Genomic DNA, 16880 nt, shown 5'->3' on the forward strand with positions numbered 1-16880 from the left:
TCCTTCACTGGGAATGTGAAGGGTTGGATTTGGTGGTCCCTAAGATCCGCTTCAATTCTGAAACCTGTAATCTTGTGGAGTCCTTTTTTATGGAAGTGGGCACTGGACAGAACATCAGGTGCTATGCAATCTAGTGATAGGCACCTACCTACCCCTACCAGAGAAAACCACGACAAAATACATCCTCTGGCTAGCTCAGTTTTCTCATTTTGGAACTTTTGACTAAGATTTCTATGAGTTCTATGGATGGATGGGATGTAGCCTTTGAATTCTAAGGTCTTTGCTATGTAAAACCAACATCTGTAGAACATGGTTAATAGAAGAAACCAGCACTGGGTTCTGTCTTTCCCCCAGTCATTCAGCCTTTTTTGGTGCATGGGCACCTCGGGTCTTCTGAAGTCTTAAAGAAAATGGGAATTGTGATAGGGAACAAAGTCAAACATGGAGACTATAGATTCACACACAATTCATATATGCATTCATCCTCTATCTTGAGGGAAAAGGATAGTTAGATACAATTTCTAAAGTTATGTTTTGAAGCATAATACCTGAGACACTGGGTACCTTCAGTGTTTGTACAGATTGGCCTTTTAAACAATCATGGAAAAAGGCTCACTCTACCTTAAAAAGTGAACTGCAATTTCCTTATCCCAAAGGATGCTTCTCAACAAAACCTTGACACTTCATCTTTGTGGAACATAACTTACCTGCTCCCAGCTACTGGGTATTTATGGAGACTAGATATCACTGTCAATAGGGGATTATTTGGAAGAAAACATCCAACTAATCTCTCTGATATTAAGAGGAGCTGAAGCAATAGAAGGCAGCTAGAAAGGCAGATTCAACAAAAAGTTTTGATAAGGGTCAAGAAGAGGTTGTGTGAAAGACTGAGAATTCAGATTCATTAGAACCATGAGGTGATTTGGAGACACTATATATGGCAGTATGTAAAATGGAATGAAAAACTCAATTTGTTTAGATTTAATGATTTTGTTATTAAAGTAGTTGGGCAAATATGCTCTTCTTATAGGACTAATGGGATGTTCCTCTATTATAAGAGCAATAGATTTGTTGTCAAAGAACAATCTTTGGGATGCACTACATCTTAGTTGAAAATATGTTGATGAAGATAAAGCATAAGAGTGAAATCTTGTAAGCATAAGCTGTGGAGCATAGTTTTGACAGAACTGTGGATAAACCTGTTAAAAACCTGTCAGAAAACTAAAATTGACAGATTAAATTAAGCAGACATATGCTTCAGTTAGTATTTCATGCTTTTTATGCTTTCTTACTGATTTAGTACTATAATTCATTTTATGTGCAATTATAATTTTTTTTATAAATATGCAAGTTAAGTTCTGGTTAAGAAAGCTCCATTTCCAATTATATGTAAAGTATCCAGGCCAGTGAATCACCACCACCAATATTTGAAAACATTTTTCACCTGACACAATCAACCAGGAGTGATATAAAATGACTTATAATTAAACACTCTTACTAGGACATGCCTCATCCTAAAAACTAATAAAAATGAGGGTAGACTTTCTTAGGAGTACATTTCTTTATAACTATGAGGATTCTATTAGATCTATAGATTTAATATAGAGGGTTTAGAGCTAAAGCTTAGAGATTACCTAGTTCAATCTTGTCATCTGAAGACTGGTTATTTAAATAAGGTAGAAGAGAAATAAATGCTAAGTACTTATACTGTCAGTTACATTTTTAAAATGATAAATGGTCAAACTGGCCATTAAGAATATAGTAGGGTGACTGTTTAAAATACATTGTTTCAATGAACCTTTATTGGTTAGTATATTTAGGTCTGAATACATTCACTAAGGCCAGTTACAAAGAATGTAATGTTAAAGTCAGTCAGATGAACAAATATTGAGGGCCAGCTGTCTCACAAAAGCCAAATAAATCACATTCAAAGAAAGAATATTTTTAAAAACCCAAATCAATTTTCAGGATACAATTTTAAATTGTAGCTGAAGATGAAACAATGACAAATGAAGTATGCATTATCTAAGGGAATGAACATTTCTGTTACATGATCAGACAGCTAAAGAAAGTTTGTGTCCTGTCCTTGAAGATTTTTTTTCCTGCTGTTTAAAAACTATTAAGAGACCTATAAGCCAACAAATATTGATCAATTATTTTGTGCAAGGCACTATGTAGGGCTCTGGAATAGCTATGGCTGAACATACTCTCCAACTGCCCAGCAGTTTCATGAGTTGGGGCTACAATAGGCCTGGTGGCAAATCCTATATACAACAGAGGGTCCCAAAACTGGAACTATCTTTTATTTCTCTGAGGTACTAGTGAAATCATTTTTAGGGAGAGAGAGGAAAGGTTGCAGAAGAATGATGGTAAAGTCTCTGAACTTGGGAGTGGGATGAGGCATTTTGACAATTCAAGTCCTCAAAAAGGAAGGAGATAAATACCAGCTGTCTTTCTCATTCTATCAGGTCTCTGGCAAACTATCACAGGTTGGACAGTTGTGACTGGCAGCAGTGACAACTGTTGTGACAACTGGCTTAGTTTATTAGGTAGACTTTCAATCTTAATCCACTGAGTGGGACTTCCTGATATAGAAACACATGATTTTGAACCACACAAGTTAAAGGACTGAGTCAGCAGAGGGACAGGAATATTTTATTAAAAGAATGAAGGACCATGGGACCTAAAGATTCATTTTGAGTCTAGGTTCCATGGACAGAGGGAGGAGAAACACTTAATTCCCAGAAACACTTTCTCTGCCTGTCCTCTGCCCCACTAATAACCCCCTTCAGCTGTTCTCCCACTGTCTTCACTGCTGAAAGAATCAGGGACCACAGGCACAAAGCCATAGCAGTGTCAAACAGAAATGAGGACAAGCCATAGAATGACCTCCCACAAGGGTCTAAGACTCAGACCAGATGACATGAACACCAGTACTTCCTTAGAAATAAGTTTTTAGTATGCAATATACTACTTGATAGACTGCTAGAGCTGGATATACAAGAGAAATAACCTATAGGGAAATACAAGTGCATAGAATGAGTTACTATAAAATGATTATAGGGCTACAATCTGTGTAGGGTTAAGTGAGAAAAAAAATTTCCTTCAGCAGTGAGGGAAGTATCAACTGTCTCCCACTATATGAGGAAGAAAATCATTAACCACCAATAGTAGAATTTACCAGGTCTCAACTGGGCCTCTACCCCTGGAGATAAATATTCTCAACAACAAATGCTATTTCCCCAATGTAGCTTTCTTACTCTGGCAAGGCTACTACATGATTAGCTTAATGGACAACTGTTAAATTCAGTTCAGTTCATAAATTTCTAGATCTGGGAGGCCCAGCCCCTTTCAGTGCATTGCAGCTTGGTTTTCAGTTGCAGCTTTCTCTGTGCTCCTGACATATTACAGAAACAAAAAGGGCTATCTATTCCTCCTCTTTTCATTACAAGATGGTATTGCCCTATCTAAGATCTTTGATCTTAGAAGCATAGCCTAATATACTTAATCCAAGAAGAAAATATATAGTGGCAACACAACAGAATGGAATGAAGGCACCATAGCAACAACTAACCTGGGAGAAAGAAAAATCATTCATTTGAACCTCTGGCCTTTTTCTGAGCAATCTGACCCATTTTGCAGATGTTTTTTTCCTCACAAGTGGAAATAGTCTCCCTATTTTATCAAGGGGAAAATCTTAGGCACAAGGAAGCAGACAGGGATTTAAGCAGTGAATTGCTGGCAGAACCAGATACATGATCCATATTGCCTGACTTTCCTGTCTTGTTTCTTTTGAGCTCTTCAAACTACAAGGTGGCAAATACCAGGATGAGCAATGTTAAAATTTTGGCAAAAAGTTCTATAGAACTTTAAAGTGAGTAGACCTCTCAATGGGATGTTAGATACATTTTTTTTGGTAAAACTACTGCCTTTAGGATGCTTGTGGCTTTCCTCTATCAGTTTCCTGACAGCAAACTTTTCCCATATTTGCTACATCAATAGAGCTTCTCTTTCATGTGAGTTCTCTGATGTGTAATAAAGTTGGAACTATTACTAAAGCCTTTCCCACATTCTGGACACTTGTAGGGCCTTTCTCCTGTGTGTATTCTTTGATGTATGATAAGAACAGAATTCCAACTAAAGCCTTTCCCACATTCGGGACATCTATAAGGTTTGTCCCCTAGATGAGCTCTCTGATGCATGACAAGGATTGATCCCCGGCTGAAGCTTTTTCCACACATGAGGCATTTATATGGCTTCTCTCCTGTGTGAGTTCTCTGATGGACCACAAGTTGTGATCGCTGGCTGAAACATTTCCCACACTCAGAGCACTTATAGGGCTTCTCTCCTGTGTGGATTCTCTGGTGTTTAATAAGGTTGGAACTCCAGCTAAAGCTTTCCCCACATGTCAGACATTCATAGGGTTTCTCTCCTGTGTGCATTCCTTGATGGGCAATCAAACTAGAACTCTGGCTGAAACTTTTCCCACACTCACCACATTTATAGGGCTTCTCCACCATGTGGGTTCTTCGGTGTGTTGCCAGATTTGAGCTCCGGCTAAAGCTTTTTCCACATTCGTTGCACTGATAGGGCTTTTCTCCTGTATGAGTTCTTCGGTGTGTAATAAGGGCTGAGCTCTGACTGAATCTTTGTCCACAGTCAGTACATTTATATGGTTTCTCTCCTGTGTGGATTCTCTGGTGCCTAATTAAGTTAGAGTTGTAACTAAAGCTTTCACCACACTCTTTACATTCATAGGGTTTCTCTCCAGTGTGAATTCCCTGGTGTGTATTAAGGCTAGAACGGTTACCAAAGCTCTTTCCACACTCCAGGCATGAATATGGTTTTTCTCCTGTGTGGGTTCGCTGATGAGCAATGAGGTTGGGACTTCTGCTGAAACTTTTCCCACACTCAGCACACTGGAAGGGTTTTTCCCCTGTGTGGATTCTCTGGTGTGTTATTAGGTTTGCACTCCGGCTAAAGCTTTTCCCACAATCTCTGCATTTATAAGGTTTCTCCCCAGTATGAGTTGTTTGGTGTCTACTAAAGTTTGAGCCATCACTAAAGCTTTTTCCACATTCATCACATTTATAGTATTTCTCTCCTGTATGGGTCCTCTCATGTGTAATAAGATGTGATTTTCGACTGAAGGTTTTCCCACACTGAGGGCATTCATAGGGCTTCTCACCTAAATAGGTACCCTGAAGGCCTATGAATTGTCCTATTTCCCTGTCCTGTGAAATAGTTTCCCCATATTTCTCTACTTGGGAATTTCCCTGAGGCTTTTCTAACCCAAAGTCTCTCTCAAAGTCACTTCCCCAAGCAGAATGCTGAATGCCTTCCCCTTCAGGCCTTCCTGATAACATATTTTCTTCCACTGTTTCAAACATTTCTTGATTTGAATTCTCTTCATTTTCACTCTGGATCTCAAAATCTGAAAGGACCAAGAAAAAACATGTTTAAAAACTATTTCTTTCATTGAAAAGGAAACAAACTAAAAAAAAAAAAAAAAAAAGAAAGAAAAGCTAAAATTAAGTTTCTGATGATAATAAAAAGCTTTGAGAGTTCACGAAGTTTAATCTCTGCTTTATTTTCTTTAAGCTCCAACTATTCTCACAACCATCTCACCTGAGTAGAATGACTGTATCAGAATCTTCCTTTTTTCCCAAAGCTTAGAAATATTGGTATATGGCTCTAATTTTTACTTCAGCTGAAAAGTGAAGTCAGGTTTAGAATTTGGGAATCTGATTACCAGGAAGCAAACAGGGTACACAAATCTTTTGTTGATCCCATAGATAAAATCCAAAGATCAATACTGGAGTATCAGGCATATTTACATTTTAATTTAGCATCTATCTAGGGTCCACCATCATTTACCTGGCATTTTAACAACATATGAGATGATCAAATAATCACAACCAGGTCCCTAAAGCATTTACATAACTTACAAGGTTCATGGTTAAAAATAAAAAAAAAAAAATTTAATCTGTAGGACAGGGTAAAAGGTTCAAGAAATATTTTGGTCTCATAACCATAGATTATATGATGGGGTAAAAGGAAGTCCTGTTTCAATTTCTATATCCATGAAGTAAACCAAGGGCAGAAAACCCTGGCAGTCTTAAAAACATTACATCTGTGAGGACCTCAACATTCTTTGGGGTTCAAGAAACAAGAGAAGGCAGTTCCTTAACCTTAATTGCAATTATGGTTCTCTTCAGAAAGGCCAAAGTCTGAGGCTTATTTTGCTGATGGTGTCTTAAGTTATAGCTTAGTGCTAGATAGAACTAGTCAGAAGCACATAATCATTTGAGGACTCATGATAAAAGTCAACAAGTAATAAAGTCTCCTGAGCCCAATAATTTAACAACTCAAATAGAAGCAGAAGCCACTAATTCATACATAAAAATCTCTGTGGGTCATTTATAGACTTATTTTTAAAATGTAATGTTATTTATATTTTATCATTCTTGTTTATTTTGTTAAATATGTCCTGATCACATTTTAATTTGGTTCAGGCAGTACTTGGGAATGTTATAGACCACATATGACTGAGTGATTGCCAACTCTGTTATAGCAGATACAAAGAACATAGAAGACACAATTCCTGTTAGATCTTATAGTCTGGTTGGAGAGAAAAGGGGAAATTATGCAAGCATATGTATGAGCACACACATATTTAAAATAATATAATCATGTTAAGTAAAGGACATTACAGTATCTAGTGCAATGCTGATAAAGCTTATGAATGTCTTGGGAATCCAAAGAAAGGCTATCTCAATATGGACTGGAGGAGTGAAGAAAGGTTTTAGGAGAGATAGGATTTGGGTTGGGTCTTGAAAGAAATAAATGTTATATGGAGGAAGGGACATAAGTAACAGGGATAGAAGTAACAGAAATAGATTTGGAAGTGAGCACCATAATAGTGAAGGAAATGTATGGAAATTAAGAGAAATAATGTTATTATGCCTAAGGGGAATAAAGTTGGCTAAGGGCTGGGGGTGAATATGGTCTAAGAAAGAAGCCAGTCCAAGCTCAAGATAGAGGGAGAGGGATTCTCAGTGGAATGTGCAATAACCTTGCTTGCTCCATGTTAAAAATGTATTATTGTAAGCATGCTATCTCAAGGATAAAAGAGATATGACCCAGAAAGGACAAATGGGAGTTCTTTATCCTTGAAGGTGACACACAAGATATACAAGATATCTAAGGGAAGACACAACAGGAAAAGAACCTCATGGAAGACCCCAAGAATGCATGGTAATCAGGAAGAACCTGGATTAAAAAAAAAAAAAACCTGGGAATGAACTGAGGCAATGATCTGAAGGTGCAATAGGACAGCAGAGCAACCCCTCACTCCCACTGGGTCTTGGACTGGGCAGGTACAAGGCTATGGATACTGTAGAAAACAACAGACATCCAGTATCTGGAACTGATGCTTGAATGACATTTGGGGAATGGTAAGGGAAAAGTTATGTCTGTGAACATCTTGGGAATGGGAGGAAAATGAGATGTGGCTTAATGAGTATGGTCCAGTATCCAGAGGAGATGTGGGACTTGAATGCATGTACAGCAAGTGCATTCCCCACATCTTTTACCTGGAACCATGCAGGCTTAATAAAGTACTTAGATAAATTCAGGTTTGCTTTATGTTGTTCTGTGAACCTGACAAGCCACATTTAGAGGGAAGATAGGAGTAATAAATAGGAAGGTTCATACTAGAAACCAATAGGAGATAAAGTTAAACAGATAAGATGAGACTAAACTATATTTCCAATAAGTCACTGAATATTTACTGAGCACTGTATTAGGTACTTCAGGGATAGATAGATACGTAAGATATTTCAAAGAGGTTTTAATGTAGTAGGGGGACTATGAGAAGAATAAATACAAAAATAATTTTAATTCCAGGCTGAGGAGCTAAGTTTAATTTTATTATGTTAGGTATTCTGTAGGAATGTGTTGAAAGTTTTTAAGAAAACTTAATTTGGCATCAGGAAACAGAGACTGGAATCAAAAAGAACAATTATTCAATAATATAGGGTGGTGGCAGGAATTTTAGAAAAGAAATAGAAAAATCTCAGAGACATTTCAGAGCAGTTTTTAGTGATTAACTAGATATGGTCAAAAATGAATGATTCTAATATTCTGAGCCTATATAACTGATAGAATGGTACCACCATTGATTAAGAAAAGTTGGAGAGGGAGACAGATTTGGAGAGGAGAATTGAATTTTATTCCAGATATATTAGATCTGAGCTAATAGTGGGAAATTAACATGGAAAAAGATGTCCTATAGGAAGCCAAAACTACATGACTAGAAGTTGGATAGGAGAGTCAGTGGTAGACATATGAATTAAGAGTTATTTACTAAGACCTCAAAGTTCAAGCATAACTCTTGTTGAGTTTTCTAAGGGAGTAAGAGAAAAGAAAAAGTAAGGACTGAAAGATGGTAGACATCCATAGGTATAGTGCAAAAGAATTAAGTAAAGACAAAATGGGAGGAGAGAAGAAAGTAAAATAAATGCTGCAAGTAATAAGAGTTCCCTCTGCAACATATACAATAACTGGCCCTCCAACCTTTGCCTGGTGATTATTTGTGTATCTTACAGAGGAGTCTTATTTAGGTACAGACTACACCAAAAGGCCTCTGAAATTCCTTCCAATTCTGAGCTTGTAAACTTCTGAACTGTAAATATGATTAATTTTTGTTTAAAGTTTTATTAGAGGGAGTTATCATTTTTGTGAAAAATGCCTGTAATTACATATTTAGTAGCCATTCTAGCCATTTTTCCTGATGTCTAGTCTTGAAATTTTGAAGATTCTAAGAGACATTAGTTTGTACAAACGTTTTGTCTATCACTTGCTAAAATAATATATGGAAAATAAAGTGATCTGAGAGAAAATTACACAAAGAATAAGGAACAACAGAAATAATAACAGAACAATTTCTTGAAACCAGGATTTTCTCAATTTTCTAGGAAGCTCCTTACTCCAAACAAAACTGAGTTGTCTCTTAAATATACATTTTTTTCCCTCTGAAAATGGTAAAAATTGAGAAGGGGCAATAATATCTGACTTTAAAAAATAGGGTATGTGTATTGCCAAATTATGTTTTGTGAAAAACTTTATATAAGTTTGCTACCTCAGGTGATGAATCTACGAGTGACTATTGCTTTCTGAATCAATCTTTGAAAGATGAATTATATTGTTAAGAATCAAAAAAAGATTACATATTTACCAACAGAAAAGAAAATAAGTATAAAAATCTTTAAAAATGAAAATGATCCACAGTGCTATATAGCAGTGGGATCAAGACAAATGATAAAGGGCTGGTATATCTGAATAGGAAATCTTGGGATCAGAGAGGGAGAAATTTCATTACAGTATTGAAGCCAGATGCTAGATTACAAAAGGTCAATGAAGAAATGAAAATAGTAGGTGCAAACTACTCCCTGAAAGAGTTTGGTAGCAAAAGGGGAGAAATGAGATAATAGATTTTTTCAAAAGGTATATAAATATTGCCTCTACAATTGAAGACTATGAATGGAGGGAAGAAGTGGGAAAGGAAGGAATAGGATTCTGAGCACAGCTGAAGGATTTGGCTTTAGAAAGGAAGAAGAATAGGTTTTCTTCTGAGAAACATAGGGAACATTTAAAAAATTAAGGAAATTTTTAAAATGGCTATTAAAATGGCTGTTATATGGATCAGGTGGAAGAATCACATGGAAGAAAGTGTGTGTGTGTGTGTGTGTGTGTGTGTGCGCGTGTGTGTGCGCGCGTGCACACGCGCGCATGTGTATGTGCATGCATGTGTGAAAAATAATACAACAAACTGTATGGACATAAATTACTAATTACAGAACTACCATAGGAAATGCATATGAATCCTGATAAGGGTTGGGAAAGAATTTGGAGTGAGGTAAATAAAATTAGGGTTCTTTTTATTTATATGCTAAGTCTACGATGAAGAATGAAGGTAAGAAAGAACAAATATGTTAGAAATAAAAGGCTAGCTCCTCAGCTATGGTAACAAACATGCAAGGAGAACATAAAGGTCAAACAGATTACTAAACAACTAGGAAGGAGAAGTGGTAGTCTAGTTTTATAGTTAATCAATTTTCTAAAGTAGTACTCAAAGCTTAGGAGAAAGAAGAGAAAAAGCTGAGGTGATACTATGTTGAGTATTAGTCAGGAGCAGTGGAAAGTCAGAGGGGAACATTTTAGTCCTAGAGAGGTAAACACTTAAATAGCTAACAGTGGAATAAATCTGGGGCAGAGGAAGGATCTAGTCAGGAAGAGACTAATCTCCAGATAAGAACATGGGAGAGAGAAGATCTAGATTGGGAGATCTCAGAGGTGAAATGATACCTTGTGATAATTCAGGCCAAAACATGGTCATGTTTCTGAGCTGCTTAAAATCAAGTAGAAAGGGAAGTGAGCAAAGTCAAAGAGGGCAAGCTATCACTCATTCAACTCTAATAAATGTGCTACCCAGAACAAAAAGAGGGAAAGCAATTGTCTTGGGGCCATGCATGTTAATCTGTTGTATTTAATCAGCACTCTTCAAAAGTAAATATAAGATTTTAACATATTTAACATGTATTGGTCAACCTGCCACCTGGGGGAGGGGATGAGGGGAAGAAGGGGAAAAGTTGTAACAAAAGGTTTGGCAATTGTCAATGCTGTAAAATTACCCATGCATATAACTTGTAAATAAAAAGCTATAATAATAATAATAATAAAAAGTAAATATAAGGAGCTGAATCTAAGGGAACATTAGCTCCAAAGCAAAATTAAGACTAGAAGCCAAACTTGAATCCTACTAAAATGCTGTTCTCCTTTATTAACAAAACAAAACAGCTATTAGTAGCTGACACACCCTTTCTATTGGTTCCTGACTAAACTGGATTTAGGAGCCACAAAACTCTCTGCCACATAATGAGATATTGTTTGGGTCATCTTTTCATTAAATTATTTCATATTTGTTGGTCAGTATTTATCTAAGTAGCAAATAGTATAAAATGTTCTTAATAAAGTTAAATTTCAGTTCTAATCCTGTTAGAATCTAAAAAAGGCTAAAATATAAAAATGTAAACTTAGGAACCTAATATCTCTAGCCTGCAAACGACAAGCCAAGCATCTATAACTTTTTCCTTTGGTTTTCATTAAATATGCATCTCAGTATTGCTCAAATCCTCCATGGTAGAGTACCATCATCTTCCTCTGAAGGTAGAAATCTTTTCTCTGTCTACTCATAGCCATCCATAGGACCTAACTACCTTCTTCTAGATCTGCTTGCCCCAGTGACTCTAAGAAAATACTGATCTCACCAACAATGGTTTGATTTTTTTTTTCCTTTGACATCTTTTATAAAGATCAAAAAATTAGCTGCTTATACTGAAAGGGTGGGACATTAGAGAAGGAAGGAAACTTATCTATCTCCTTACAAAAAAATTACATTTTATAAAAACTGGTTACTAAGAAATTATCTGGGCAACTTTTTAATCTGCTTTAAGTTCCAGTTGGCCCTCAATCTCTGGGTTTTTTTAGGTGCATTTCTTATTGTTTATAGCTACAGAGGCAACAAAGATAAATACACACACACACACACACACACACACGTGTGCAAGAATAAGTGCTTAATGAATGGCTGATTGACATATAATATTGCCCTCAAATCCACACTCTTGGAACTAAGAACAGAGAAAAGACTTTTGTGTGCTACAAAGTATGGAAATTATACCAGTTTTTGAGGTTCTCTGTAACATCATAGGATCATGGATTTAGAGCTAAAAGGGATTTGGTTGACTGTCTAGTCCTATCTTGCTGTTTCAAATGAAAAACTTAAGAGCTACAGAGAAGAAGGGTGTGCCCAAGTTTACATAGTAAGTGCCAGAGCTGAGATTTGCAACCAAGTCCTCTGTCTCAACTTGACATCATAAAATAAAGATGAACATACCATGACAGTATAATGATTGGCCATTAAAAAATATGTGCACTATAAAAATAATCTTTTTAAAAAATCAAGGGTGTCATTCTGTTTTGTGTTATAGGCTGCTAAATGCCTTGCCTACCACAAGTTCTCTTGAACTACTTGGCTTACTACTATTGTTGACCTATTTTCTTATCTGTAGTTTGCCTTTCCATCCTCCCAACTTGGGAACCAAGATCCTGGTGTAGTAGAAAGAGGATGTAGAGCTGAATCCTGCAAAGCATTTGCTTTTAACGTGAAGCTCACTTTTCTCATCTATAAAATTAGGGCTTGGATGTGATAATTTAAGATCCCTTCTAGTTTTAAAATCTCTGACTTCTTGATTTTCACCCTTTGCTCTGACTAGGAATCTACTGTGTTTAAATATGTCATTTCAAGAATCCTTTTCTACTGACCAGGGTTGCACTTAACTCTTTATTTTACACTGTGTTTAATTGTCTGCTTATATCTGCATAAATTACTAGAAAAGTTAGACTACTTTGCACAGTGCCTAATTCAAAATGTCCTTTGATGAACACTTTTAATGATCAGGAAGATGATGATCTGATTAAGCTCAAGAGTTTTGAAAAATCAGACTTCCTAAATAAGCAGTACCTATTCTTAGGTAAGAAGAGTAATTAAAATTATTAAAGCTCTGATGATAGACTTATAATGTTAAGACTCATTATTTGCTGGTTTTAGGCAAGAGGTTTTGCTATGGTTAAATTCTTCTGGTATCCAAAAATAAATAGAAAGGTGTTTGATTCCCACATATTAAAATTTGACATATCTTATAGTAAGGCACATCATAGTAAGGGATCCAGATATGACTTTCACCTTCAATGAACACAGTCTTATTCAGATTAGTAAAATGAAAATAGGAATGTAAAACAAATTCTGATTCGAGAATGTGGTAATTTTTCCTTCCCTGGGGGAACTGAAGCCAGGGCTGATTATCAGTCAATGCACATGCAACACATACTTATTTTAAATATTGATACTCTGAACATGTCAGATGTCATTTTTTACTGTATATAGGGATGAAATTTCATATGGGGACACATTTTGAAAAAAAAAACCTATTAAATATTTGCAGAGAAAATAACTTTTTACCATGTGACATGACATTCCCATAATTCTCCTGCATCACACCACTACAGAGGTTCTTCGAAACAGCATCTAGACCTTCTTGCTCCTCTTGGGAAGGAGAAACTTCCCCATCATTAAATGTCCCCGGCCCCTGAAACAAGAATAGCTTTTACTATTATCTGCTGCCTCGAGGATAATCCACCTGCAAAGATATCAAAACTTGCAAACAATATTTAAGTAAAGCTGCTCTGCCTCCAAAAAGTTAGATGCTCTGGAGTCATGGAATTCCAATGCTGGCAAAGGAGAAGCCTGGGAAACAGAATAGCAGGCTAGAAAAAATACTCATTTCCCCTAGAATAGGAATTTAAAGGTCTTCCAGATAAAATTGTTTTGACAGGGTTATCTTAGTGTGGGGGAAAAAACCCCACTTTTATCAAAGAAGGTAATGGGTAAGCCACAAGTAAGCAGCAGTAATACTAAAAGAATAGAAGGACCCCAAACTTACCTGAGCCCTGGCCATAAGGAGTGCATCCTCTATAACTTGGTCTTCAGTACTGTCCTCTTCAGAAAAGGCTGGAACACGTGCAATAGAGAGAGCTAAAAGAGGAGAAGGTAAGGGCATTAAAGGCTAAGGTCCATTCTCATTCCTCCTGTCTCAAGAGCCCATTAAGAATTGAGAAATTATTTTTTTAAAAAGAATTGATAAATTATTTAACTGGTTGTATTCAGAGATATTTTGACTATAGAAAAGGGCTACTAATATTTCTAATGAGGATGGGAAGGTAGGAGCTGCTTTAGTCACAATAACCATACTGCTTAGGGAAAGAAAGGGTCTTCAGATTACCTATTTGTTTGGGGTACCTCCTAGTCAGGAAAGCCACTTCAGCAGCAGCAGCAATAAGTCTGAAGTTTTTATCTCCAAAAGTTCATTTTGATTAATGTACAAGAGAAATCAAAATAAAATCAGGGCCTAGCTTTTGTTAGTCTCTACTCCTATATTTTGGAATTTTAAGTCCGATCCCATGGTTTCCATACAAGCAATAAGGAATTATGTTCATTTAAGTCAATTTAGTTAGCACCTATGATATCTATACAGAGTTTTACTCCACTGCCTTATTGTGGTAAAAGATCAGTAATCTTAGATTCTATAGTCTATAAAACACAAGTTCTGCTAGGTTTTTAACCACGATGGAGAAATTTCGAGCATGGTCCAGGCAATAACTTAACTTTCCAAGGATTAGCCTGAGTAGAGAGTCTCCATACTATAAGCTGTCATTTGGTGGATGAATACCAAATACCCCTTAGTCCTGTGGGCCTCTCTCCTAGTTGCAGGGATGAGGTCAAAGTTCCTCAAAAAAGGAACTAAGGAGAACTATGAATCATGTTTTTTTAGACCACCATTAAACATTAACTTAGCCATTAGTTGTCTCTATATGAAATCCTGATCCAGTAAACAACAAACATGCAACAGGAGGAACTGACATCAACCTTGATATTTTTTCTATAAATGAAAACACAACACCAAAAAAAAAAAAAAGAAAAGAAAAAAAAGTGGAGAGAGGAAAAGAGAAGGGCACAGATTAGAACTATTAAAAAAATTTCAACAATGTAAAACAACTGCCATCATGAGAAGATTTTGGCCAATAAGCTCCTGTTCTCCTTTGCCAAAGTTATCCCAAGAACACTTAAGGATGTAACTAGAAGGATAACAAATAGATGAAAAAGCATAAAAATAAACGTTTCACCATCAAGAATGGAACCATGATGTACAAATTCTATCATCATAATACATACTATGCTATCCAAGGAAATGGAAGCAGTGCAGAAATCAAAAATAGGAAAGACAGCTAGGAATGATCAAAGTTATACAGAGAAGGGTTGTGTTTAAGGGAACATAAATGAAGGAATAAACCAAAGATGTGGGGAAACAAAGTCAATCAAGAGAATAGCAATAACTACAGACTCCTTTGCCTATTTTCCTACCTGTGTAAGAATTTTGTAAAAATAATTTGGATGGACATCAAGTACCTCCTTGGAGAAAGTATAAGAAGGAGATAGATAGGTTTTGACCATTTGTTTTACAAATGAAATTCACCTAGAACTTTGACTCTTTAGAAACAAAATAATGGGGGCAACTAGGTGGTGCAATGGGTAGAGCACCAGCCCTGAAGTCAGGAGAACCTGAGTTCAAATCTGTCTCAGACACTTAACACTTCCTAACTGTCTGATCTGGGGCAAGTCACTTAACCCCAATTACCTCAGCAAAAAAAAAAAAAAAAAAAAAAAAAAAGAAACAAAATAATGTTTTAAGATTCCAAACCATACAACATCATTTAGAGAATGTTTGTATTTTTTTTAAGTCTAAAATTAAGGGTTGCCTAAGAATTGTTAGAAGTACTGCACAATTACCTAGGAAAAATAACAACAAAGTTCATATGGAAAAACAAAAGGTCAAGAATTTCAAGGGAATTAATGAAAAAAAAATCAAATGAAGGTGGCCTAGCTGTACCAGATCTAAAATTATATTACAAAGCAGCAGTTACTAAAACCATCTGGTATTGGCTAAGAAATAGACTAGTTGATCAATGGAATAGGTTAGGTTCAAAGGACAAAACAGCCAATAACTTTAACAATCTAGTGTTTGACAAATCCAAAGACCCCAGTTTTGGGGATAAGAATGCATTATTTGACAAAAATTGCTGGGAAAATTGGAAATTAGTATGGCAGAAACTAGGCATTGACCCACACTTAACACTATACACCAAGATAAGGTCAAAATGGGTTCATGGCCTAGACATAAAGAATGAGATTATAAATAAATTGGAAGAGCATAGGATAGTTTACCTCTCAGACCTGTGGAAGAGGAAGGAATTTATGACCAAAGAAGAACTAGAGATCACTATTGACCACAAAATAGAAAATTTTGATTATATCAAATTGAAAAGTTTTTGTACAAACAAAACTAATGCAGACAAGATTAGAAGGGAAAGAATAAACTGGGAAAACATTTTTACAATCAAAGGTTCTGATAAAGGCCTCATTTCCAAAATATATAGAGAATTGACTCTATAAGAAATCAAGCCATTCTCCAATTGATAAATGATCAAAGGATATGAACAGACAATTCTCAGATGAAGAAATTAAAACTATTTATAGACATATGAAAATATGCTCCAAATCAGAGAAATACAAATTAAGACAACTCTGAGATATCACTACACACCTGTCAGATTGGCTAGAATGACAGGGAAAGATAATGCGGAATGTTGGAGGGGATGTGGGAAAACAGGGACACTGATACATTGTTGGTGGAATTGTGAACACATCCAGCCATTCTGGAGAGCAATTTGGAACTATGCTCAAAAAGTTATCAAACTGTGCATACCCTTTGATCCAGCAGTGTTTCTACTGGGCTTATACCCCAAAGAGATACTAAAGAAGGGAAAGGGACCTGTATGTGCCAAAATGTTTGTGGCAGCCCTGTTTGTAGTGGCTAGAAGCTGGAAAATGAATGGATGCCCATCAATTGGAAAATGGCTGGGTAAATTGTGGTATATGAATGTTATGGAATATTATTGTTCTGTAAGAAATGACCAGCAGGATAAATACAGAGAGGCTTGGAGAAACTTACATGAACTGATGCTAAATGAAATGAGCAGAACCAGGAGATCATTATATACCTCAACAACGATACTGTATGAGGACGTATTCTGATGGAAGTAGATCTCTTTGATAAAGAGATCTAATTCAGTTTCAATTGATCAAGGATGGACAGAAGCAGCTACACCCAAAGAAAGAACACTGGGAAATGAATATAAAC

General features: G+C 36.2%; 1 protein-coding gene across 1 annotated transcript in view; it reads right to left on the minus strand.

Moving 5' to 3' along the window:
• Window positions 1-2633: 2633 nt before the first annotated feature.
• The window catches only part of ZSCAN2 (zinc finger and SCAN domain containing 2), a 29852-nt gene continuing 15605 nt past the window's right edge, over window positions 2634-16880 (minus strand). Inside the window, exons 3-5 of the mRNA XM_051981218.1 lie at window positions 13566-13657; window positions 13085-13211; window positions 2634-5434 (exon numbers count right to left, since the gene is read on the minus strand). Of these exons, the coding sequence (XP_051837178.1) occupies window positions 3996-5434; window positions 13085-13211; window positions 13566-13657 (1658 nt within the window). The 3' untranslated portion in view covers window positions 2634-3995. The remainder of the gene's footprint in view (window positions 5435-13084; window positions 13212-13565; window positions 13658-16880) is intronic.

The sequence above is a fragment of the Antechinus flavipes genome, chromosome 2, assembly GCF_016432865.1.
Source record: "Antechinus flavipes isolate AdamAnt ecotype Samford, QLD, Australia chromosome 2, AdamAnt_v2, whole genome shotgun sequence".
In the NCBI taxonomy this organism is placed as follows: Eukaryota; Metazoa; Chordata; class Mammalia; order Dasyuromorphia; family Dasyuridae; genus Antechinus; species Antechinus flavipes.